General features: G+C 43.3%; 1 protein-coding gene across 10 annotated transcripts in view; it reads right to left on the bottom strand.

Annotated features, from left to right (window-relative positions):
* The window catches only part of ENTPD1 (ectonucleoside triphosphate diphosphohydrolase 1), a 74,984-nt gene that overhangs the window by 21,106 nt on the left and 29,274 nt on the right, over nt 1–24,604 (bottom strand). For 2 of the 10 annotated variants that reach the window (XM_087764934.1, XM_087764935.1), the window contains exons 2-4: nt 13,451–13,631; nt 13,243–13,364; nt 8,886–9,099 (exon numbers count right to left, since the gene is read on the bottom strand). In XM_087764934.1, the coding sequence (XP_087621060.1) occupies nt 8,886–8,958 (73 nt within the window). In that variant the 5' untranslated portion in view covers nt 8,959–9,099; nt 13,243–13,364; nt 13,451–13,631. The other 8 variants (XM_087764933.1, XM_087764936.1, XM_087764939.1 and 5 more) reach the window with 8 other exon arrangements.

Raw genomic sequence — 24,604 nt, 5'->3', positions numbered from 1 at the left:
AGGAACATGGGACCAAAGCCTGTTGCGGGGCACAGGCATTGACAAAGTTCCCGAATGTGAGAGAAGAAATACTTCTTGGAGGTTACAAAGGTAATGAAAAGTAAAAGTTAAATATGAATCTAAATTTTCATGGTCAGAAGAGCACCTTGCAAGGGCTGGAGCCTCATGCAGACGTGGAACAAAACAGCAAAGGAGTTTTGCTGGATGAATGGGCTGGCACAGGATGTCATTAATCTCTAAAGTTCAGATTACTTATTACCAGGAGGTGCAGTGAATCCCAGGGAGAATTAGGCTCAGGAAAGGAAACCCATTTAAAATCAAACTGTAGTTTGGCCTTCAATTTGTATGTCTTCATTACTCCCCTCCCCCAACAGTCCTTGCTTCAAATAGTTCAAAATACAGACATGAAATATTTTGGATAAGGCAGCATGGGGACAGAGTGGTAACAAGGACAAGGGACAGTCACAGCAACCCATCCTTCTGACAAGCGCCCGAGCTGCCCTGTCTGCGCGCGTTACACGCAAGGGGCTGCTGCGGAGGCATTAAACCACTGTCACCTCTGGGTGGCTGAGCAGCCCCCAGGCATCTGCAGAGGCTGCACCCAGGAGTGGCCCCAGCAAACGGACATTACAGCTCTGACTTCTCACTGCATCGCCCCCAGAGGAGTAAGAGCATGGCATGAGCCACTCTCCATTCCCGGCGAGAAGATGCAAGCAGGGAGGTCCCAAGCTCTTCTCTAACACTTGCCTCCAGTTTTCTGCTCCATGCTCTAGCCTGTGTGTCCAAAGATGCTTACCGGGACAGAGAAATCAACACTCTCCACTGTCAAAAGCCAACAAAACGGAGGTTACTTCAGCTGAAGAAGCCACAAGCTTGTGACACGGCCACTCCAGCAAAGGGGACAGATTTACAGCATGGAGAAGAGCCACTGGCTGGGCTCTATTAAGATGAGCACAGCCCCTCAGCAGCAGGAATGGCCAGCAAACCTGGTCCCATGCAAAAAGCAGCTACAGGTCTGCTGCTTTCCTGCCACTGCTGCATTTCCCTGCCTCTCTGAGCACTGTTCTCCCTCTGGCTATGGGAGGTCCCAAGCTCAAGCCCACCTTCTAGCCACAGGATCCCCAGCCCAGCTGCAGTGCTAAGTTCACATGAACACAGACTTGTTTCCTCATGTCTCCTGCAGGAGCAGGGGCATTGAAAAGGTTATTTATTAACAGCTCTGGGACAAAGGAGCAAGAAAGAAGACAAATCCATTTATAAATCAGCTAAAGAGAAAACTTGTGACTCTAATGGTCTCCTTTGTAATTCCTTAAGTGTGGCCTGGAGCTGCCCTGGCATCACTTCTTCTGATGCTGAATCAGCAGAACAGCCCCACTTGTGCAGCAAATAGCCCGATAAGGGCAGAATAGTCCTGAAGAAAGCGCTAACTTATGCTGCGTCCAGATTTTTCTTGGCTTCTGCTAGCATTTAGGAAGACTGATAGTGGTCAACTTTCTCACCACTAAATACCAACTGGTGACTCACATTAACATCTACCTCTGCAATCCAGGACACAGGCTTTCCTCTGGGACAACGTAGAAACAGGATAAAGAGAGAAAACTCATGAGAGCTGTCTCAAACAATGCCAGTCAGTGCTAGCTGAGCTCTCAGACAGGATCATACCAATCCTGAATACTTTGCCAGACTTTTTCCTTTGATAACGTTTCTCAAGGGGGGAAGGAGAACAAAAAAATAACAAAACACTGTTTTGTTTAACAGTTACCCATAGCAGAGAAAAGCTGAGCTAAAGTTTCCAACAATTATCAGTACAAAATCCTAAAATAGACACGCAATGTACCATTTTTTAATTTAAAACTGGCTGGGATAAGAGTTCTATCATGTGGATTGAAAGCTGCATAAGAGCACAAGGCAACATATCAAGATGACAAGACATTAGAACAGCAGCATTAAAATGCTCAGTACAGCACCAATATGAATGAAGGAGCAAAGGCCTGAAGCAGAAGTGGCAAATTGCACTGTAATTCATTGGGAGGGACTGCACATCCAGGGAGGATAGATAAATAATGTCCAAGGTATCTATGGAAACAACCATCCTACACAGGAAACAATAAAACTTGCAAAGAGACAAACATGAGAAAAATAACTCAAACTTCAGATACTCATAATGACAATAATGCTAATTGAAAGCAGGATTTGATCCCAAAGAGATGTGGCTCACTTAAAGAGATGTGAAGTGTGGAAATGAGGGCTAGCAGCCTGAAGGAGAAATCGGAGCTGTACAGTAACTTTGCAAAGAGAAATCTGTGGGGCCATCTCAGAGCAGATGTGGGAGCTCCCACACCACTCTTGTTCAGATGACTCTCAGCAGTGGGTCTCCTCCTGGGCCATGACCTGTTCACCCTTTACACAGACACACAGGAAATCAACTTTGGGTGGGAATAGTGAAGGCAAAAGGCTGGTGAGTAGTTTCAGCTTTGCACTCTCCATCGCTGAAACAACTTTCCTTGCCCTCCTGTTTTGTTTTGTCAGATATTTTTGCCCAATACTTATCAGCCCTCAGAGCCTCTCAGCTCAGTTTGGACCTGATTACATTTTTGCACCACTGATCATGCAAAACCAAAAACTTCTTAAACTCTGCTGAGCTTACCAGTTATAAACAAGGGTTTCACATCTTTTCCTCATTTAAAAATAGAGTAATTTTTAACGTAGCTATGATACAGGAAATTAATGTAGCAACAGTGCAAGATGTTATGGAACAGGAAGATGATACTTGTTTCAAAAAATCATTTCAGTCACGCTCATTTTCTCACCCACACTCACTCCCCCCATACTCACAGGCACCGAGCTCTCCCAGGCGCTCTGGCAGGGTCCTGTGTGAGATGGGACCAAGTGTGCCAGATGCCAAGTCCTCACCGTATCTCTTGGGTTCCTCTTCAGTGGTAAGCTACAAATTTTTGAGCAGGTCTTTTACCATCTTTAGGACCTAATGGTTACTACAGTGCGATCCCTTTGCCTTGAAATCTTGCTTACTTTATCCCCCGAGAGCCCTAGGACAGGTGGCTGCCTAGTGCCTTCTTTTCCTCATTTTGGGTACCTTAGCTCCCACTGTCTACCTTCCTGCTGGAAGAGGAGGAGGAGGACTTGCACAGGGAATGTGCTGTGACCTTGCTGTCATCCTTCTGTTGTAGGAGCACAGTTTTTTTTCCCCAGGGAGTCATCTGCACAGAGGCTTTATCAGCACCCATGCCTTCTGCTGACGAGTTGACCATGCAAGCCCTTATCAGAGTGCAGGCTGCTGAGCTTGTCACAAGCAACACATTTGTCAGTATTTACCCAGTTTTAGTGCAGTCAGTCACATCCTTGGTTATCAATACAGACCATTCTTTTAACCCTTGCTCTGTTGCTTCTTTTAGTCCTCTCACACGCACACTTCCATTCGTGTTTCCTTCAGGCCAGTCTTAGTGTTTCTGCTTCTTCAGCTGCATGCCTGCCTTATGGACAGTGTGCCTAGACCTTTGCTTCACAGGCCATCATTGTGGCTGTGAAAAGGTCTCCTTGGCTTGGTTAGGTTATGGGAGACCCTAATAACAGCTAAGGAAGCAGGTTTTAGGGCTGGTCTGGGGTCTGCTCCTGCATGCAGCTCTGCTGCTCGGATGCAGCCAGGTCTCCTGCTTGGAGCTCACGGCACAGCGCACACGAGCGCAGCACCGGTGGCAGTCTGTTGGAAATTAGAGGACGCTGAAATCGAAGAGAGGAACAATGTAGCCTGTCCCTGGGTGTCACTACCAGACTTACCACGAGGGATTTTAAACAGTTTACACCCAAGATCTCACTGACAATGTTAGAGCTGGAGCTGTTTTCAGGCTGTCACACGCTGAGCAGCTCCCTGTGACAGCACGGGGTGAGACCATTGTCACTAGTGTAGTGCAGACCTGGTGGTGTTCCTATACCCAGGCTCACAGGGCAAAGCTGGCGTTAACCTCAGCTTCCCCCTTAAAGCTCCTGGTGAGACAGGATAGCTGCAATTATCCCATAGCAGAACCACAATACTCACAAGGAGGCTTTTGTGTGCACACATTTTCTCATGCTCATGTCACAGCCTTATGAGTCCAGCCTTCTCTCACTGAGGCCAGGATCTGTCTCACTTCTTTCCCACTATTCCCAAGCTCCCCTTAAGTCTGTGGCTTTCACAGCTGACTCCAGCTCTCAGCAGTGCTGTCTACCCAGAACATACAGGGAACTAATACCAAACAGGTAAAGCTGGAGCCGACCATCATACTTCTATGTCTGTTGAACCTCAGCCTTTCCCTAATAACAAATCATAACATTTAAATTTGTCACAGTGCTTTCCATTCATATACTGCCAAGCAGTTTACAGAGACCAGCACCATTAGTCCCATTTTCCCAGATGGTGAAAAAGCACAAGAGAGCAGCAAATAGCCAGTCTGATGCTCTGTCCCATCAACTACGTCGTCGTCTGCTTGTCTGGGAAGTTCTCATGAACCAGGGCTCACAGCACGCTCCCTCCCGCAGAGAGGCAGTGTTCCCAGGGTCCAGGGAAGGAGCAGCATGCTTCGGCTACACTTACTCTTAAATTCATCTTCTGTCATTTTGATCTATTCTCTCACGTTCTGCCAGATTAATAGCAACTCAAGAGATTATTGATCTAGTAAGATACACACACGACTCATACTACAAGATCTATGTAGTTCTGCTACAACTTTAAAAACATGGGAAATATGGAAAACGTCATTTAGATTAGGAGAAACATGCTGAAATAGAGGAACACAGGCAGTGGAGCCCCTTAAGCAGGAAAGAAGGCAATTCCCCGTGTTTCCTTCCTGCAGTCTGACTCCAGGGGCGGAGGTAGGAGAAACCAGTAGAGTTGTTTATTACTTTTATAAAGGAGTTAGAAACTACCTAACAGCAGTCGAGCTGCATTATATATAATCTCTATGAAATGCTAGTAAATGTAAAGACAAACCACTGTACCACAACAACAAAAAAAAAAATCTAGCGATGTGGTTTGCAGTAGATTACAATGTAAATTTATGGTTGCAGTCTCCCAACAAGTAAATGGGCAGAAGAGGCTCTCCAAGATCCCTATTTACAGAAGGGCATCTATTCCCAGCAAGGTTTATGGGATCCAGTTAGCATTCTCACAGACACCAAGTGGCCACAACGCTAAAAGGTCCTTAAATTGGTAGAGAAATTACTAGCCTTTGGAGCCGAGACATGCTTTGTAACCTAAAAAGCAACTGTAAAATTATTGTCTTTAACAAGGACTTCATAGCATAGGGCCAGGTTCCGTTGTAAAACACTATTTTTAAGATGAAGTGCAAAGGCTGAGTTTCCCAGCTGGCTTAACTCATCTGTTTGCTCTGCCAAAAAAAGGGACTATCCTACGTCTGCCTTTTGCCATAGTTCTACCTTGCACTTACAGAAGTCCAGATTCCTTTTCTAATTTTTGCATATATATTTTTTTTATCAGACTGCTCTTCAGATGGGTTAAATTCTCTGGTCAGGCTGACACAGTCACAAGCGCAGCATGGGAAAGGACTGGTGGTCTGACTGGCCTTTTCATCAGGCAGGGTAGTCATAGCTCAGCCCAACTTCATGTGTTAAAACCACGTGCTAAACTCATCTTTAAACTTGCAACTGATTGATTTCAAAATAAGGTCTTAATTATCTCTGGTTAATGAGAGAATAAACCCTAAACAACACTGCTGGAACATTCTTTTCTTCTTTTCTTTATGGCCTTCATGCTTTTTTGTCACAACAGTATTTCTAAGTCTTGTAAACGAGAACCTGACCACTAGTTTTACCAGAATGAAGTTCTTTTTAGCTTCGGCTGGTTTTGTGTTTACTGCAGTCTCAAAGCTGACAAACAGTAAGCTTCCTATACTATTTCTGGAAAACAAGACTAAATATATAGAAGCTGCAGATCAACTTATTGGGCACATTCAATTCAAGGCAAAATTGTAGATTTCCAGTGTGTTTCCCACATAGCAGCTGGAGCCAGCAGCTAAGGGCTGATCTTGGCCAAGAGCAGATGTTCTCCCTGGCAAGAGCTGCCCACTGTCATTCTGGCAAAGAGCAGGTAGGAGGGAGGGACAGTTTTCAGCTGAGGAACAAATCCCACCTGTCCCCACCACCAAGCCCACACTCCATACAGGTGCTCCATCTTCCCTCCTGCTGTGTGCCTGCTCCAAGGGCTTTGCCATGCATCATGGACATTTCCATCCCATCAGCTGTGCTGCAGAGACTCCAAATTTCCTCCATCCCTCCCTTTTGAAGGAGTCTCCCCCTTCTAGCTGTAGCCCAGGGAGGAAGGTGCAGAGGCTGCTGCCTCCCCTGCCCCCAGCTGCAGAGTCACTATTAGTTAACGGTAAAAACCGCAGCAGCTCTACCGGCAGTTCCTCCTATCTCGAGAGCCCTCTGAGCCGAGTGCGAAAGCGCTGTGAATCGGCTGAGGGGTTGAAGTGGTTTCTACGCCCTGAGCTGCTGATTCACCTTTTCCAAGCAGCACACAGAGCTCAAAGGCCAGTGGTGGTTTGAGCTTTGGCTGAAAGATTGGAGATAGTTAATGAGAAAACAAGCTATTTCTCATTCCTTTGTAAAAATAGGTCCATTTCCTTTTCATCCTCTCCCCCAAGAAGGATCTGGCATTCACCACCATATATGATAAGGGCAAAGATTCTCAGGAAGATCAGAAACAAAGGGGAGAACACAAATCAAACTAAGAGCCTTTAACTTCTACTTATGTAAAATAAAAATGTTCTCTCAAAGGTGCAAGTCCCAGCCTGTAAACCATTCAGCCACCCTGTAAGGGTTACTTTTTGATCAGAAGAGATGTAGTGTACTGCTGGATGAAGGTCACAAGGGAGCATGGGACAGTGCAGGTCAGACTGATGGGCACCTGTCTCCTCATACCAGAAGCTTAATCACTGCCTACAAAGTATGTTGACGTTACAGGGAGAATTTGAAAGGCAATTTGAAGGCAAACAGTGAAGCAGCTCTGCAGATCCTCACGGAAAGCTCTTCCCAAGCTGGGACCAATAAAAGCCCAAAAAGGTTCAGACAAGAACTGTAACAGGCAGAGTTGTAGCATTGCTGGCCATGGCTAAGCACTGGCAGAGTACTGACAGCAGTGACTGCTACACTGCCTGCATTGCCCTTGAATGTGAACAGCCAGCACAGCACAAGGGACAGAGGGACAAGGAGCGCAAAGAGCAGGCTGGGAAACTGATCTTTCCAGTCGCATTTGGGGGGAGCAAACGCATGAGAGGACGTGAGCAGATGAATTTATTCAGTGTGCACTTAGGCGACTCTGTTCCCTTCCATCTGGTCTCTCACACTTTTTCCCTTAACTCATTTCTTAATTTGTACTGCTAATGCAGCACTGTTTCAGAGCACAGGGCTGTTTTTGTCTCTCCTTGTCTTACAGTGAAACCCCCCCCCCCCAATAACTGTAATCTGAGTGACTTTTATCCTTGCCTCCTTCTGTTCTCTCACTTTGGCTGGTGGTGGCTTTCAAGCCAGACAAGCTGAAAGTTATTGCAGAAAAAAAGAACAAGGCTAGAGACAAGGACAGGTGCCTTTTCTCTTCTCTTTCAGCAGCACAGATTTATGTCAAATTATGCCGGCTGTAGAAGTGCACCCTTAGGCTCTGCTGCTCCCCATGCAAGTGTACTGGCAAGAGCTCTGTGGCTAGGAAATGCTGATGGAAGTGCCTGCCATAAAACTTCAGCTCTGCTCAGGGAAGGGAAGCTTCCACTGAGCTAAGAGACGAAGCCAGTTCTCACATCTAGCTGACAAAACCATAAGAAAATACAATTTAAGAAATGGTCCCATCTAACTCATCTTTCACAAAACTGACAGGGTTGCTTCTTTTGTGAAGATGATCTGGAATTTTACAATTTAGTTTGATTGATCTCAAGCGATATCCCTTATGGGTTAGCTCCCCAAAGACATCTCAGTATTATTCACTTCACCCCAAAGTTTAGCCTAAACACTTCTGTCCTTAACCATATCCTAACCACTTTGAACAGATTGTTTCCAAGCTGAGAACCTGACGCCTATCTTAACACACTTCAAAGAGATCCAGCTCCATGGAACACTGTCATTGAACACTGGGCTAGTAAAAGGGTACAAAATACCTAGCCAGGGGGTGTTAACCCCAAAGTCAGGTTTGCTAGTTGCTCCCAACCCCACAGGTGCTAAAGGTGCAAAGATGTCTTAGGAAAAGAAGGAATGTGACCGAGCTTGATATTTTGGCATCATACTAAGACAGTTATACAACTTAGGAAAGGTCAAAAGGATTATCAATTACTACAGCTTTTGTAACCCTTCCTTTTTCAGGTGTCCAGCCTCTTAAATTTAGTCTCTCCTCTAGAAATTCCTTGAGGGTTTTCTATGTGTTTCTTGTAATTACAAGTCAAGAGGCAAACACAGGCTGCAGTGGTCACAATAAGGTTGACTAGAGGACAACTTTCTCCCAAACAAACAAACAAAAAAAATTGCTTTATAAAGCAGAAAAACTACAAGTTATGGCTGTCATATACATACATACACACGTCTCTGGATATTTTTTCTGGACAACATTGTCTGGAAATCTTTCTAGTCTATTCAGGATTTGAATGTCCAATTTTCCTCCCAAAGTTGCATTAGCTTGTTAGTTGCATACAAGCTTGACTTGAAGCCCATTATTTGCTCTTTATGTTTCCAACCACTTTTGGCTTCCTTAGACTTTTTCCTCTGACTTAATTGGTATTTGTCCTGGTCCTCCTAGCGCTGACAAATTCCATCTGTAAATCAGCAATGATTTTACACTTTTTAGATCATTATTGAAAATGTCTAATGCCATCAGGCCTCTTGCACAATACCTTTGAAAACACAGCTGTTTAATGATGATTTCCTTTGATAACTATTTTTGAGGTCTGTTGTTATCCAGGTCATAATCCATTAGTTCATTCTTTGCTGGAGAGTCATAGAAAGACTTTTGTAATCAAAACAACATCAGAAATGCATCTATTGCTGTGGAGAAGTTTAAACATGGGAAATATTCCTGTTTACTGTTTTCAACCACATTTGCCATCTCTGAAAAATAAAACAAGCACAAATAATTCGTTGGAAAACAGATCAGATAAAGGACCAGTTGCCTTCCCAGTCCTACACTCATAATCCACCCTATGGCTATCAAGTACCGACCAGGGAGATTAGTTCTTCCAGTTCCCCTTTTGTGAGGTGGTTCCTAACCATCAGGGAAGTCAGGCTCTAGAAGTCCCTTAAGTTACAGCCCAGATTTATTCAATATTCACTCAATTTTCAAGAATCTTGTTTTTCTCCTAGACCTTCAATGAGCCTCCAACCTCATTTGAAGAAATAAATCAAGAAGAGGATGGTAATAGTGATAATATGCATAAGACAAAACGCAGCCTGTTTTTTCCAAATGAGAATCACATCAGGCTTGTTTGACATCTATTTCGTTAAGTCAGCTGACCTACTTGTAACAAAAAAGCCTTCAAGAAAGCAAGGATAAATGAAAAGGTCTATCAGTACTTGAAATACTCCCCCCTCCCCTCCCTTATAAATGCATTCTCTAGCCAAGTCCCAAAACCAAAAGGAACATATTCCTTGAAGTTCTTGCTTCAGACTCTTGCAGGTGGGACTATCTCCGTTCTAGGAGGCAGATTAATATGCTCGCTTGAGGGGACCACATGAACTCACAGGCTTGCTTCCATCTGGGATGAGTAATTTCCTTTTCAATGTATTCCTTCCTGTTATCCATTTTGACAGTGCTATCCATTTCTACAACGTTATTCTGAAAGCTACTTTGATAAGCCTTATCCTTTACAAAAACAAAAGAACATGATCAAACAGGCTATTAAAACTTGATTATTGGGGAGATCTATCCAGTAATTTAGATAGAACTAGTGTCAAACTAAACTGGCAATAGTTCTCTAGGCTACCCACCATCATACTGCTGGGATATAGGGTCAACAATAGCATCCTTCCCATTGCCTGGGATATCCCTAATGTTCCACGCTATTTTGTTGGTAATTAACATCACTCAGCATAGATCTCCTCAGTAAGTATTTGGCACATTTAATTTTGAATTGTTATAAAACTTTGTTTCTCCCAAAAATATTAATCTACACACCAGGCTACTTGGCTATAATAATTCCATGAAACATTCCTTCATATCAGAATTTTTTTTCCCCAAAATTTGGAATTATTTAACCAACACTTCTGTGGGGTTTTTTTTCTGCATCATCATTAAAATCTTACCTTCTCCACCTCCATAATGATTATGCGATTGCTAGATATACATTATTTTGTTCCAAAGACACACAGAATGCCTCCTTTGAATTGTGCTTGGTCCTGCTAACTTTAGATTTTCCCCTGACATCTTCACTTTCTCTAAATAATATTCCACAATTCACAGCCTGTATTTTCACTCAGATGTTCTCCATTTCCTCTTTCTCCACTTCCTTTCAATTAACTTGTGTTAACTCCTATTTGCCGCCTTCACTGCCTGAATGAACTAGCCAAAGTCATCCTCGTTCTTGTTTTTGGAGTGCTGGTCAGTATGTATCCTTAAATTCGCAATCTTCGTTCACATTCCTTTACTTTTTTTCCATCAGATTTTGCTTTATTACCGTTCCATGCTGGAACGGTCACTGGTCCATAGAGAGCAGTCACCCGACAGCAGTGATTAACTCATCCTGTATATAGAGCTCCAAACCAGAGTTACTGCCTCTTGTTCAGTTCAGTACCTTTTATGTTAAAATCTATATATTTTAGAATGTTGACTGCTTTTTACTGCTGTCTGCATGAGATCAGCATCATGCTTTCCCCAGACTGAAGCCCCACACATATATTTTTCAGTAACGTATATTTTTCAGACTACGTTATGCTTTCTCCCCAAGAAGATGTTCATACTGATCACTGATATAATCTGTTGCTCTGTAGCACCCCAAGCAGAATTTCTTCCTTGAGCACGTTAGCATATTGATCCAAATTTCAAGGCAGAGTTGACAGTATCAGTATTTAAAATACGGGCTTCCTAAAACTGAAGAGTAGCATTTCAAACTTGTTTGTTACAGTCTGTGTGGACAAGACTCCCAGGAAACAGGTCTCTCACTGAAACACTCCCTATTAATTCCTTTCTGATGAAAGGATGTGCCCTTGGCATGCATTCATGCCTCATTTCAAGGTGGAAACTTTCCTACTAGTGGATAGATACTGCCTGTCCTGGACTCCCCCATGTTGAACCTCTTGATTGCTGCCTCTGGAAGAGATACTGCGAGAGGCGTTTTCAAAAGTACTGCCTCGTGTTTTCTTCTCCCACACACATGAAACATGGTTTCTTGCTATTCATTGCACCAATTTTCATTAGGCACTTGCAAGACGACTTGCATTTTCTGCAGGTCGGCCTAATCTGTTACCATCACCACCTCTTCTGCAATCAGCTCGAGCACTAACTGTCAGTTTTCTTCAGTTTCCTTCTGTCTCTCTAAAATCCCACTTTCTAAAAGAAGGCTCATTTGGTCCTCTTTGCTAAATCAGTTCTCATCATCTAAGTTTCTTCCCTGTGATTCCTCACCTCACTAGAAAAGGCATCTCCGTTCATGCATTACATTTCATTTTTGGAATGAAATTTTTTAAAGACTGGTTTCAAAGCTATTCTTATCTCCCTCCTCAGCAGAGGCAAATTATTTCTAAATTTCCAGCTTCACACGTGACTGCATACACTAATGAGTTAACCTTCTCCTTCTGCCGGTGTTTGCTTTAAATTTTGATGTACGTCAGACTGAGAAAATGCTTCTTCCACTCAAATGCCATTCATTACATTCTATGACGTTAAAAACTTGGAGAGGTCTAGTTTACTATTATATTTATTCCAAGAAAAACCCCAAAAGAAATCACATTTTGATTCCCTATTGTCATAACAATGATAAATGAAAGACTTCCACCTGGCACTGAACAAGAAGCTATCAAAATAGTGGAAACTACGATCCCTAAGCTGCTTGCTCAATTTAAAGGCTAAGTTTCTGCCCAGGTCTTTTTCCAGTTTGCTGCTTCTTGCCTATCTGTCCGAGTTCCTGCTTTGTGTTTAAAAGCCCCACGCAGAGCCCAGTACTGTCAGCAGTATGGAGAGATGGACCGTATTGCAGAAGTTGCTGTAAATAGAGGGCAAGACACCCAGATAGATAGACAAAAGCTGATACTAAACTAGGAAATGTTTCTGCCAAGCGTTAAGTGTGACTAGTGCTGCTACATGAACCGTGCCAGCCGATTATAAAAGGCAAACCCTGGTACAAGACACGTATCTCGTAGACAAATTACTGTGCAATAAGCGTCTCCAGCTAATGCCGAGTCCCTCCCCCGATGCCTAGGACCGCAGTTAAGGCGAGAGGGCTGCCCGGGTGCCAAGCGGGGAATCCCCCTCTCCCTTGCGCTCTCCCGAGCCGCTTCTGGCCCCGAGCCCACGCACCCAGAGCCCCTCGTACCCGGCACAGCAATTCTTCCAACCTCAGAGCGGTCGCTTTCCACCGCGGTTTCCTAACAGCCAATACTTCCACTGAGTTTTTGCTCCGTTTTGGTTTGGGTTTTTTTTTTTTTTTTTTTTTTCCCCTCTCCCCCTTTCGCCCTTCGAGCGCGGTTCTCGGCGCCGCGGGAGCTCGGCCCCGGCCCCGCGGGCAGTGCGGGCTGCAGCCGGGGAGCCACCGCCGGCTCTTCCCCTGCGGGGCGAGGGAGGGAATCCCTCGCACTGACGCGGCCAAACTTCTGCCAGACGCCGGCACGGAGCCTCCGCTCCCGCCCGCCCCGCCGCGCCGCCCGGGGACCCGCGGCCACCCGCAGCTTCCCCCGAGCAGCCGCGGCCCCCCGCCCGGGCACCCCAGCCGACGAGCGGACATTGTCCCTTCAGAAACGTCCAGGAGTCCAAAGGCTTTAAAGCTGATGCCAGCCGGGGGAGGACTGCGGCAAGGCTGCAGCCACCCAGGCGAGCCCCCGCCGCGGAGCCTTCGCCCACCGCCGGCAGCGCTCCGCGGGCGCGGAGGGAGGGACGCGTCGCCCGGGGATGCCGCAGCCGCAGCCTCCTGACTGGCAAAGCTGCTGGAGCTCCTCAGGAACAGGCACAGCCTCCCCCGGGGCGCCCCGCCGAGCCCTGCCTCCCCCCGCTTCCCGGGGGGTCAGGGCTGCTGTTGGAGATCAGCGGTTCGCTTCTGTCCTTACCCTTTGGCTCGTCCATCAGTGCCGGTGCTCGCTCCCTCCCCCTCTTCCTTTCTCAGCCTCTGCCGCTCCGAGCTGCCTTAGTGAGAGGTGCTCATGAAAATGGGCGCTTTAGTGGTCCATGGCTGTGGGAGGGGTTAGTTTAACTCTACATGACTCAATCCATCTAACTTGCAGGCTGACCTCCTGCTTTCCTTAAAGCACAGATTACCTCAGATTTGCCACGTTACCAGCGCCTTGGGCTCCTCCGCCGGGTCGGAGGGTCCCGCCCGGCCGGGGGGAGCGGTGCGCGCCCGGGGGCTACCCGAGGGAACGGCGGCCGCTGGCTCTGCTGGGGCCGTGGGCTGAGGCAGGATTGCATCGCCGGCTCCGGGGGGGAGATGTCATTTTGGCTGCGGAGAGAAAGTATTTTGTCAGGTTTTTTTGTTGTTTTTTTTTTTTTTTTTTTTTAACTTGCAGAAGACTGAGCAGATACCCTTCATGCCAGTGAGGTACACGAAGAGAAGAACCGTCCTGAGAAGAGATAACCTTTGTTTTCAGATATGAGGTCAAGCCCACAGCAAAAAACCAAACCAAAACCAAACCATGAAAGGAGATAACTTGTCAGCAGTTATTGCAGGGTTAACTCCTGTGCCTACCTGCCCCATAGAATCAGCTTGCACCTCTGGCTGCATCTCCTGGGAATCTTCAGGAAAAAGCCAATTTTTGACTACTTGCTAGGAAGGCCTGAAGGGACACCCCTCACCCTTGCCTTTTATCCCTCCTGAGCCCCTGTGCTCCTCCCAGGTTGACTCCACGCAAATAAGAAATACAGGACAGTGCTGGAGGAGTCTCAGCAAATTTTCTGTATGGCCTCTGGCACTCAGGCCCTTTCCAGGCACCACGTGTCCCCCCACGCTCCCGCCTTGGATCTGTCAGTCTCCCACTCCAAAGGAAGTTGCCAGCCACCCTGGCTCTTTCACTTCCTTCTCAGAGCGGTGGCCAACAGCTTCCCAGCCCCTGGGGCTCTTCCTACTCCCCATGTTCCTTCCCCGCTGGTCACCCAGGGGGTGAAGTCACTGGAGCACAGGCCACCCCACCACCTGCAGCCAGCTGCCATGCCCTGCCTGTGCCAGAGCCCAGTCCGCTCTCAGAGGTGTCACTATTATCAACTCTCCTTCCTGCTCCTGGGGTTTCTCTTTGCAGCCAGACAAGTGGACATGCTGCCCTGCAGCTGGACATCATCCAGCCCTGTGCCCCCCACCCCCAGAGGTCTTGCCCTGAGGAGAGGCAAGAAGAGCAGGGTCCTGATGCTAGGACCTGGAGAGCCACATCTGGTCATGGGGTTTCAAATCCCTTCCATTTTTGCAGCTCTATCACAAACAAAGACCACTTCTTTCTCCTTCACAGACAAACATTGACCTAGTCTGTATTACTGCAATCTGATAAGACAACGCTCCTGTTTATAATCTTCCTGGGAACAGGAAAATAGGGATCTACAAAATAAAACAATCTACATAATTAAGGCTTTAGTGGGTTAAATTCTTTCTGATTGTCAGCTTTGGTTCAAAAGCCCAGGGAGCAGTGTTTCAGCAGATAAAGCTGAGGGTGGACTGTGTTTGTCATCTTATTCAGAAAAATTAGCCCAGGCAGCACAAGTAAGGGAGAACTGACCTTACCTCCAGTGATAACAGGCCAACATTTTTAAAGAGTTTAGCATGGCAGAAGCAATTTTGTCAGCCACCTTGACACCAAATCTTTTAAAAATAAGAGTGTAGTTGATACAACGCTCAGTTAATAAATGCAACTTTAAAAGTCTTCACTGTAATAAATAGCAACTGCACAGATTTATCAGTAAGAAATACTGATTTTTTTTTTTTTAAACAAGACTGATAAAAGTATGTGTGCTTACGTACCAGTCACACACAGACTTCTGCAAAGAATACTTGCTGGTAGAGTGTCATCACAGGAAATAAATCAGTTACAGAAAAGAATGTCACACATTAAATGAATTAAACCCCACTGAATGGTAGTTTTTAAAAAATATAGTTGGAATTCAGGACTGATTTTCAAACGGCTGTGCTTAGATTCACCGTCTCTACAGTCAAAAACTCAAGAAGCTCTCTCAGCTGGGCTTATCAAAGAGCTCACCCAAGGGCTAATGAGTTCAAATATAACAAGTGGAAGGTATCTACAGGCCCCCCTCAGAGAAAGATAAACATGACTCCACGTCATGTCTAACACCTCTTATGGATGCTCAGACTGGCCTATTTCAAGTCATTTAAAATTATGTATGTACCTAACAAACTACAATAAGCTCTTCCATACAAGTCAGTCAGTAACAGTTTTTTTTTTTTGTCTGAGGAAGTTCACCTTTAAACTGAGACAGATGAAACCTTTATGGGGAAGGATGGGACATTATTAGTCAATGACCATGAAACACATGTGTTTTCACACAAGAAGAAGTTGTCACCTGGAGCGTAAGGGCCCTGTGGGGAAGGGTTGCAGTCAACTGTGATGGTTATGGTTTTCTACACCTAAAAACATCCAGGTCCTTCATAGAGCTGCAGGGAACAAATTTCTGAGTTGAAGATGATCTGCTTTAAGTGATGGACTGATAAACAAGTGTTTCCACAGCTACAGGAGCAGAGAACGATGTTGCACGCTACTTTGCAGCCATTCGGTTTAGATGTAAGAGTGATGAAACAAACTTTCCCCCTTTGGCTGTGACAGAGGAGGGGAAGGGTGGACTTTGTAGCTTCATGTGACATGAGATGCAGACTTCCTCTTCCACAGAGGGTCAGACTGGGATTTGCCAGAGCAGTTTGTTCTGCCTGCTGATACTCCTGCCTTTGGGCAAACCTCTGCCTGCAATCCACAAACCTGCAAAAGGCAACAGCAGATTCTGCATCGCAGTCACTTCCATAAGAAAACAAAACAAAACAAAGCAGCCCCGGAGGCAGGCATTTGTACTCAGATAAGGCTCCAGTCGGTGTGAGGAGGAAGCCTGAAAACACAGAAATAAAAAAAAAAAAAAAAAAAGAGGAAACCAGAGAGCTCAGGATGCAGTTTCCACACATCTTGAGCAGGGGGTAAGAATAGCAAAACAGCAGAGGAGTACCACTCTTCTAGGACAAAAACAAGCATCCTGTGCAAATTTGGAGGAACAAAATGTATCTTAAATATCCATCTTCTTCCTAGCCATAGTAAGAGCTTAGTCTCAATCATCTTGCTCCTCTAAGTTTACACAAGTCATGCGTGTGTTTGAATGTGTCTAAAACCACGAAACTTCATAGATGTCTAGAATTTGCTGTTTTGCAGACAAGGTATGCTGCTTTTGGAAATCAGAAAAGGAGCAAGAGTGAGCGAGCACTGGGACAGGTTACCTCCACTTCCAGCAAACAGGAGACAAAGAACTGAGGCAATAATGCTGGAATCCAGGGCCAGAACCTCTCAGCTTTGGGATAGGGGAAGGAAACAGCCGTAGGAAAAGAGAGTTGGGGAGCCTGGGAATGAACCTACAGGCATTAGAAACATAAGTAGCTTGTTTCCACAGAAAGGATTGGTATGAAAACATCTGAAATATTTTAAACAGAAACAGGCCTTCCCATCACCAATCTCAAGAACAATATCAAAGTCATCCATGTCTGTCTTTGCTTAGGGCATATACATTTAGATGATGACATATCACTCTCTGTATGTTTGAACAACAGAGCAGAGTGGCAGCTTCAAGAAACTGTGTGTAAACATTGGCCTTAACAGAGATAGGCTGAATATTCCTCAGGCTTTCCTAGATATTTAGTCCCAGTGTGCTGGTTCATGTCACCACCTACCAGCCTGCAGCCCTGGGAGGAGGGGCAGCAGGTACCCAGCCCTCCATCCCCAGCATCTCTGCAACAGATGATAAACAGTGAAGGTCTCCAGAAAGACAGTGAACATGGTAAATTGCTGGGACTAGAAGGACCAAAGTTCCCTACGCAGGGAAGTTGATCCAAGTGATTAGGACAGCTTCCTTCTGGAAAGAAAGGCAGAAGAGGGGCCAGGCATTAGAAAAAGGCAAATAACCAAAAGCACCAATAGTGCCAGATTTTTTTTTTAACAGCTTTCAGCTCCTTGGCCCACTCATCCCACATTGCAATCACCTCAGACTCGACAGTTTTCACAACACAGTAGGCCAAGTCCTCCCCACATCTCCAGGTTCCTCTGCAATAGCTGAAGTTCAAATGCTTAATTTAGATACACTTCCTTTGTGAAAAGCAAACCTCTTGGATGACTCGTAAAGAAACAGACAAACAAGCAAGAAGCTATACAATATTTGTCTGTGTGCACTGAATGTTATTTCTAAAGAATGCAATTCTCTGAAAAAGGAAAAATTACTTTGGGTATTTAGGTAAAAAGATGAGATGACCTTCAGCTTTGTCTTGCTGCAGACAAATATTGCTCCTTAGCCTTAAGCTTATGAAATGCATTATCTATAAAAATGACTTAAGTTCCATTCCTTCATCTTACTTCCTTATCTTGGTTTAAATATTTGTAACCCTCTTCTCAGAGGATGCCACTATGCTGTTTCTATACCAATATTCACAGATCTTGTCACCCAAAACCTGCGTATCACCTCTAAGATAACACGTTTTTACTGCATTTCTTCTCCACCTTTTTATAGTCATCAGTAAACATTACTATCTCCTCTATCGATCCAATATAAGTCCCTTTCATTTCTTTGCTGCTTCTTGCATCAGACCATGTCTGTATCGCTGGTTCCTCTTCCACTTTAATGTAATTTCCTCAGAGACCCTGATGCTATTTTGTTTTGAAGTGCAAGAGATAAAACTATCTAGCTTGTCTGCTACTTAACCACTACCCTGTCATCATCTCTGCTGGCTGTTTTCTCCTCCATTCATGTTAAAGTTTCATAGCCTTTGCCCATCCCTATTATTTTTGTGGTATAGGGATCATAGTGCTCAGATGACATATCTGCAGAGCAACCTGTTAATTATTTACTGGTTTTGCATAATCACTAAAAAACTGATAACAGAGGCAATGATGATCATTGAAACTGGCCAAAAAAAAGTTCCTGTTTTTGTTTATACAGGTGAATCAATTTTGTAGTTAATTTGTTAGGGTTGTTCCTCTAAACAGTAATGGCTGTTCTGGTTTTGGCTGGGACAGAGTTAATTTTCTTCACAGAAACTAGTATGGGGCTATGTTTTGGATTTGTGCTGAAAACAGTGTTGAGAATACAGGGATATTTTAGTTATTGCTGAGCAGTGCTTACACAGAGTCAAGGCCTTTTCTGCTTCTCACCCCACCGCACCAGCAAGTAGACTGGGGGTGCAGAAGAAGCTGGGAGGGGACACAGCCAGGACAGCTGACCCCAACGGAGCAAAGGGCTATTCCATACCATATGATGTCATGCTCAGCATATAAAGCTGGGGGAAGAAAAAGGTAGGGGAGGATGTTTGGAGTTATGGCATTTTGTCTTCCCAAGTAACTGTTACATGTGATGGAGCCCTGCTTTCCTGGAGATGGCCGAACACCTGCTTGCTGATGGGAAGTAGTGAACGAACTCCTTCTTTTGCTTTGCTTGCATGCGCAGCTTTTGCTTTATCTATTAAACCGTCTTTATCTCAATTCTTGAGTTTCCTCACTTTTACCCTTCTGATTCTCTTCCCTGTCCTGCTGCAGGGGGAGCGAGCAAGCAGCTGTATGGTGCTTAGTTGCCGGCTGGGGTTAAACCGTGACAATGGCTATTGAAGACAAATTGTATTTTTACAAAATAAATGAAACCAGTTAACACCCTTATTGTTAAAAATCCGCAAAACTTCAGCAAAACATGCAAACAAGTTCTCACACTCAGCCTCAGAATAACAGAAGCAACATGAATGATGGGCATTGAAATGTCATTTGAAAGGAGCAGTACCAAAGGCCCATTCTCTGACACCTTAAAATGCCAACCTAGTTTACATATTCATTAGCAAATTATGTTAGGTGTAACTGCATAACAGGGTTGCAATACCATGTTCTCTAGGTTCGACATACTTTCAATGCTATTACCTCATAGTATCATTAAAGATTCTATCACTACCTTTATTTAACTTTACAGAGATACATTAATGTATTAAAAGCAAAATCAATTAGTTTTCATAAGCTATACAACTTAGTGTAAAAAAAGTATATCCTAAAAAGTTAACATGTCATATTTTTCATTATCCAAGTACCTAGTTAACAAAAGACCAGTTGCTCTTTCTACTCGGGTTATTTCATGCACCTGATATTTTACCCATGTCAGCTGTAAATTTTCTAAACCAAATTCCAGAGGCTCTCCAATTTGCTTGGTAATTTTAATAAAAGCATCACAGTTCCAAACATAGGCAACATCCTTCCCTGTACATCTGCTTCTCAGATCATTAAATATCGATTAGATAGTCGATATTTATACAGCACATTGGTACTCCCCTGATGGCAACAGAGCTCTTGTTTTTCCTTCCAAGCAACTGGGAATAGAGCTAGGCAAAACTATTATTACTGTTTTTTAGCAAATACACTAGTGTTGGCAGTATTTCCGATTCCTTTGATGTTTTATTCTTATGGTTTGCATCTTTCAGTACCTTCTTATCATTTCATCTGACAGGAATAGCAGACAATCCCTAATAACAGTTTACCAAAGCAAAAATTCCCAACTTTCTGATGCTCCCACAGAGCAGGGAGCCCTCCCTGGCTACACAGGACAGAGCTCTCAGGAGCAGCAAACAGCCACGTTTACTCTTAAACCTCACTTTTCGTGTTATGGGGCCACCAATACCAAGAAAAGAAAGGAGTGCTGTAAAGTGAAATAAGTGAGGCTTATGAAAAGGAATTCCACTAAAAAGAAAAAAAAAAGAAGAAAAACACAGAAAAAATATCCTCAAAGCTCTAAGAGGATAGAACAAGAAAAAGATAGAGAAGAAAGAAGTATCAGAAAAATCAGTAGTAAATATACCATGAACTGATAAGGGAAGATAATGAGTACCAGTTGCTCTTTCTAACAAACAGAACTTCAAAGTACCTCCCAAACTTAGTAAATTACAGTAAGAAAATAAGAAAAATAAATTAACAACGTGCATATAGGCCTTGAATAATTGCTATCTTAAGACTGGAGAAAGGAGACAGTTTTATTTCTAGCTCCTCTGTATGGTTTTATGACCAAAATTAATTTTTGTCCTGTTAAATCTTAATTTATCATGCAACACACTGGTAGCTAAGACAAAAATAAATATACAAATCACCCCAAAGCAGCTACTTTCAAAAAAGAACTGTATGTATTTAGATCAGATTAAGTCACTCAATTTTAATATTTCTTCAAAAGAATGAAAGTAGACAGAATGTGGAAAAGATGCATAAAATGAAAAAGAATAACTTTAAAATAAAGACTTTTTTCAATGTCTGAATTCAGCCTGACTACCCACTACCCACTCACCCTCTGTTAAGTGATTTGTTCTTTAATAAGTGAGCATCCGCAGAAGAAAACCAGTGGCAGCATAGACACATTGTCCATCAGATGTCACTCAGTCAATAGCAGAAGAGAAGTTGACTGCATCCATCCAGAGGGACTATCTGAAGACAGTGATGGAAAGGGAGATATCTTTAAAATCCCAAGCATCTAATTTGCATATGTTTGTTAACCATCGCCATAAATATACCCATGATAATTCAGCCCACCTGCTTTGCTATGTTCTAGAAGCATACCTTGTTCTCCCTTCCAACAGAGCTGTGGAAAGTCGGCTTTGCTTTAGGAAATAATTAAGCACCACTTTGTGTTGGACTATTTACTACCCTTTACCAAAAGGGAAACCACTAAATCTTTGCAACTGTGAAAGCGTGCTGCCTTCTTTACACCCCACTCCATTTCAGTACACGCATGCGCTGAGTTTATGCATGTCCGTGAGCACCATGGAGAACTATCTATAGAGATGTGAGTTCTCAGATATTTTCAGACTTGCTTTCAGATTCTCACTATGAGATTTTTCTCCATGTGAATTTATTTATGCCTTACATGACTTTGGATACAAGTATTTCAGTGTGGTCATCTTTATTTAGTCTCTGGGAGGTTTCATGTTCTCTTTTTTAGTTTTGCGCTTCAACAGACTGACAAAAATGGGGAGAAAAAGGACAGAGACTTTGAAGTCATCCCAAATTTTAGAAAGTGGTATACCTTAGTTTACTGGTGATTGACATTTATTAATTCCACAGGTTCTAGTATTTTTGCTTTATATAAGGTCTTCTTCACCCCATTTCAATTCTCTTGGAATTAGCAGAAAGAATTAAGTAATATGTTTAAAGCAAAACAATTTTTTTGTACTTGCATTGATTTATAAATTTGGAAAAAAGGTTATGTCTGATTATTTCCAGCTGCATTGAGCTTCACACTCAAGTCTAAACTGGGAAACTAACTTGTAATTTTATGAAATACAGAATTTGTGCATATATTAACAAAGGAGAATTGGTCTGGGGTCTATAGATTCATGTGTATCAACTACATCATAGAAATGGCTTTCCAATCCTTCTGTTTCTCTTAGTGGCTTTCCCTTTTCCACCACCAACTCCAAGTGATTAACTTCAACAATGTGTTCCTTATCCTGTCTATATCTGCAATGAAGGTATAAATCTGCCCCCTTAGTAAACATGCCTATATAATTTCAAATCACGTTTACCTTTTTCTCCTTGAGCTGTCCTACATACTGAAATGTATGCTTTAATCATTCAGCATGCAGGAAGCGTCCTTCATCCATTTTTTCTGTGAACACATCTCCAACTTGGTGTCCAGTTTAAACTGTCATTTGTATTGTCGGTGTTTTCCTGTATAATCTCAACAGTGTTTTCACCTACTTAAATGTGTAACTATATTCTTATCCAACAGTCTTGGTTCTAGGAACAGCCTTTCTATGCCTCTCAGCATCATCAGATGGCTGAGTCTTTTCAAATGGAAAATATTTTTCTGAAGTTAAATATCTCAGTATCTCTCATTCTGTCATTAAATCATTAATTCTTCAAACCTTCAACCTGCCTGCCTATGAGAGCACCAATAGATAACTAATTTAATGGAATGTATTTTATTTAATAAACCTTTTTCTACAATAGTTATTTCAGTTTTTCAGTTATTTCAGTATATACGAAATAGTTATTTCAGTATTTCCCCCAAGCAGTCTTTAGAAAAAGAAAATTACAAGGGGGATGAAATTCTGTGAATAGGTATAGAGAAGGAAAGATTTAGGTCTGAAAAATATTCCCAACTGAAAAGATTCATGAAGGACTAGACAAATACACCTGACTGTTGTTTTAAGGAATTCCTGCACGAGAGTTTCTCTTCCAAGGAAACTATCACATTTCAAATGCTCCTGCACAACCCACTTTATAGCACTCACAAATTAGGTACCTTCACTAGCTTAGTTACAAATTAGAAGGCTCTGAAATCAGTTCTCATTTGCAGACAAGACCCTATTGGTATGGTGCTAGTCTTTCCCAAGCATGCTAGCTACACTTGGAATAAGGAATTAACAACCTATTCAGATCCTGCTGGTGATATTTCCAGCAGATATTTCATTCTATGGCAGTAATTGCATTCACGAAGCAAAAAGCTTATACCATTATTGGCAGCCCTGGGTGTCACTCAGGTAAGGAGGATTGCACAGCTGGAGCACAACCCAGGCAGCCCCGCTCATGGAGGGATGCAGAGCGAGAGGCAGGGCATCAGCTGCCGCCTCCCAGCTCAGCCCTCGCCAGCGCTGCACGCTGGGCAGCCCGAGCCCCGCTGCACCCAGCAAGGCCCTGAGAGGGATGGATAACTGCTGACAATCAAAAGAGTCATTTGCAAGCAGATATTAATTTAAAAGCTCTGCAGAACAATTATCTGACATGTGCCAAAGTCTTACTGTCATACTTTTGGGATAGCGGTTCTGTTATCTGGATCAGAGGCTTTCATCAGGCCTTCATGTGACCTAGCCCTTACGGAATTAAATAGTTAAACATTAAAATGCAACATGCAAAAAAAAAAATCATGTTTTTAGCCTTCTGTGAAACTATCTGAACTGAGAGGCACATCAGTTCCATTCATTTTGTGGTTTTCAGTCTACTACTTAAAAGACTTTGAAGCAAGAAGATAGTCTAAAAACCTAATTCAAGGAATAATTCCAGTTTCAAACCTGTTAGGGATTATCAAATTTCCAACTTCTTAACTCAGATTTCAAATTTTTTATTTAATGCTCACATGGAGCTTCTTTCTCTAAATTGATAGCTGGTCTTTAAAGACCTGTGGGTCATTAAGCAAAATTTTTGGACCAACATTAAAAGCTGCAAGAGGAAACAACTGGCTATTCAGTTACTGATTTCACTTCTTCTGTTCACTCTTACATGGAGCAGACTTCCTCTGAGCACAGCTGTGTCTACTCAAACAACATTACATCACAGAAAATCTAACATGCTAAAAATATATCCTGTAGGTATAATCTTAATTATGCCTAGGTTAAAAAGATTTCGTAACCTTGGAGATAGAAAACAGTGTAGAAATGATTATTTTTAGCAGCAAGGAACTTCTCCAAGCAACAATATCACACAGTGTAAAAATATACCAGGTCAGTACACTTTGGAGATTTCAGATGTTTCGTCCTCTTATGGGCTAAACCACAGTACTATTAAACTATATTACTTTGGAACATTTTTTTTTTTTCAGATTTATACTCCATATGACCAAATAAAGAAACTACACAGACATGCAAAGATGTACAGGAACTTTAAGCACACCGTCTTTACAAACTGAGCTTGACTCAACAAAAATGGAGTTTTCCACTTGCTTTCAAGGCAACCATCCACTGTTTTAAATTTAATTTGCAATATTGAGAGCAGAAATCCCAAGTGACAGTCTGAGCTTGAACTGATGATGACAGTAATTTCTCTGGGGTCCCATGTTTGTTGGAACACTCCTCATAACTTAAAAGTCCTCAGGCTCTAGTCACAGGCAAAAATAGTCTCAGCAAGAGTGTTATAGGATCAAAAATCCACATTATTTGGTCCTGTTAAATCATATTTGTGTACTGACAGCCCCCCCATGCTCCTTTCTTCGTTTCTTCTCTTATGAATATGCCAAGCTGGTCTGCTGGAGCAAACACAGTAGCATGCCAGCCCTCTCCATAACCTCACTAGGTAACGAGTGCAAGTGTGTGAGCGTGTGTGACTGTAGGAGGAAATAATTGAAAGTACCATGTGAGTAGTTATCTGTTAATAACAGCTTGCTTATATTAATAGCAGCTTCATTTCTGCTAAATAAAGGAGAAATTCTTCTAATATTGGTGGAGAGAATTTCCCTGACTTGATGCCCTATCAGGGAAATGCACCACAGTGATGCTTGCCTAAC

The sequence above is a fragment of the Nipponia nippon genome, unplaced genomic scaffold (genome assembly GCF_047370975.1).
Source record: "Nipponia nippon isolate SJK-2023a ecotype South Korea unplaced genomic scaffold, ASM4737097v1 scaffold_3, whole genome shotgun sequence".
Lineage (NCBI taxonomy): Eukaryota > Metazoa > Chordata > Aves > Pelecaniformes > Threskiornithidae > Nipponia > Nipponia nippon.
Note: the sequence above shows the minus strand (reverse complement) of the source record. Positions and strands in the feature narration are given on the sequence as shown.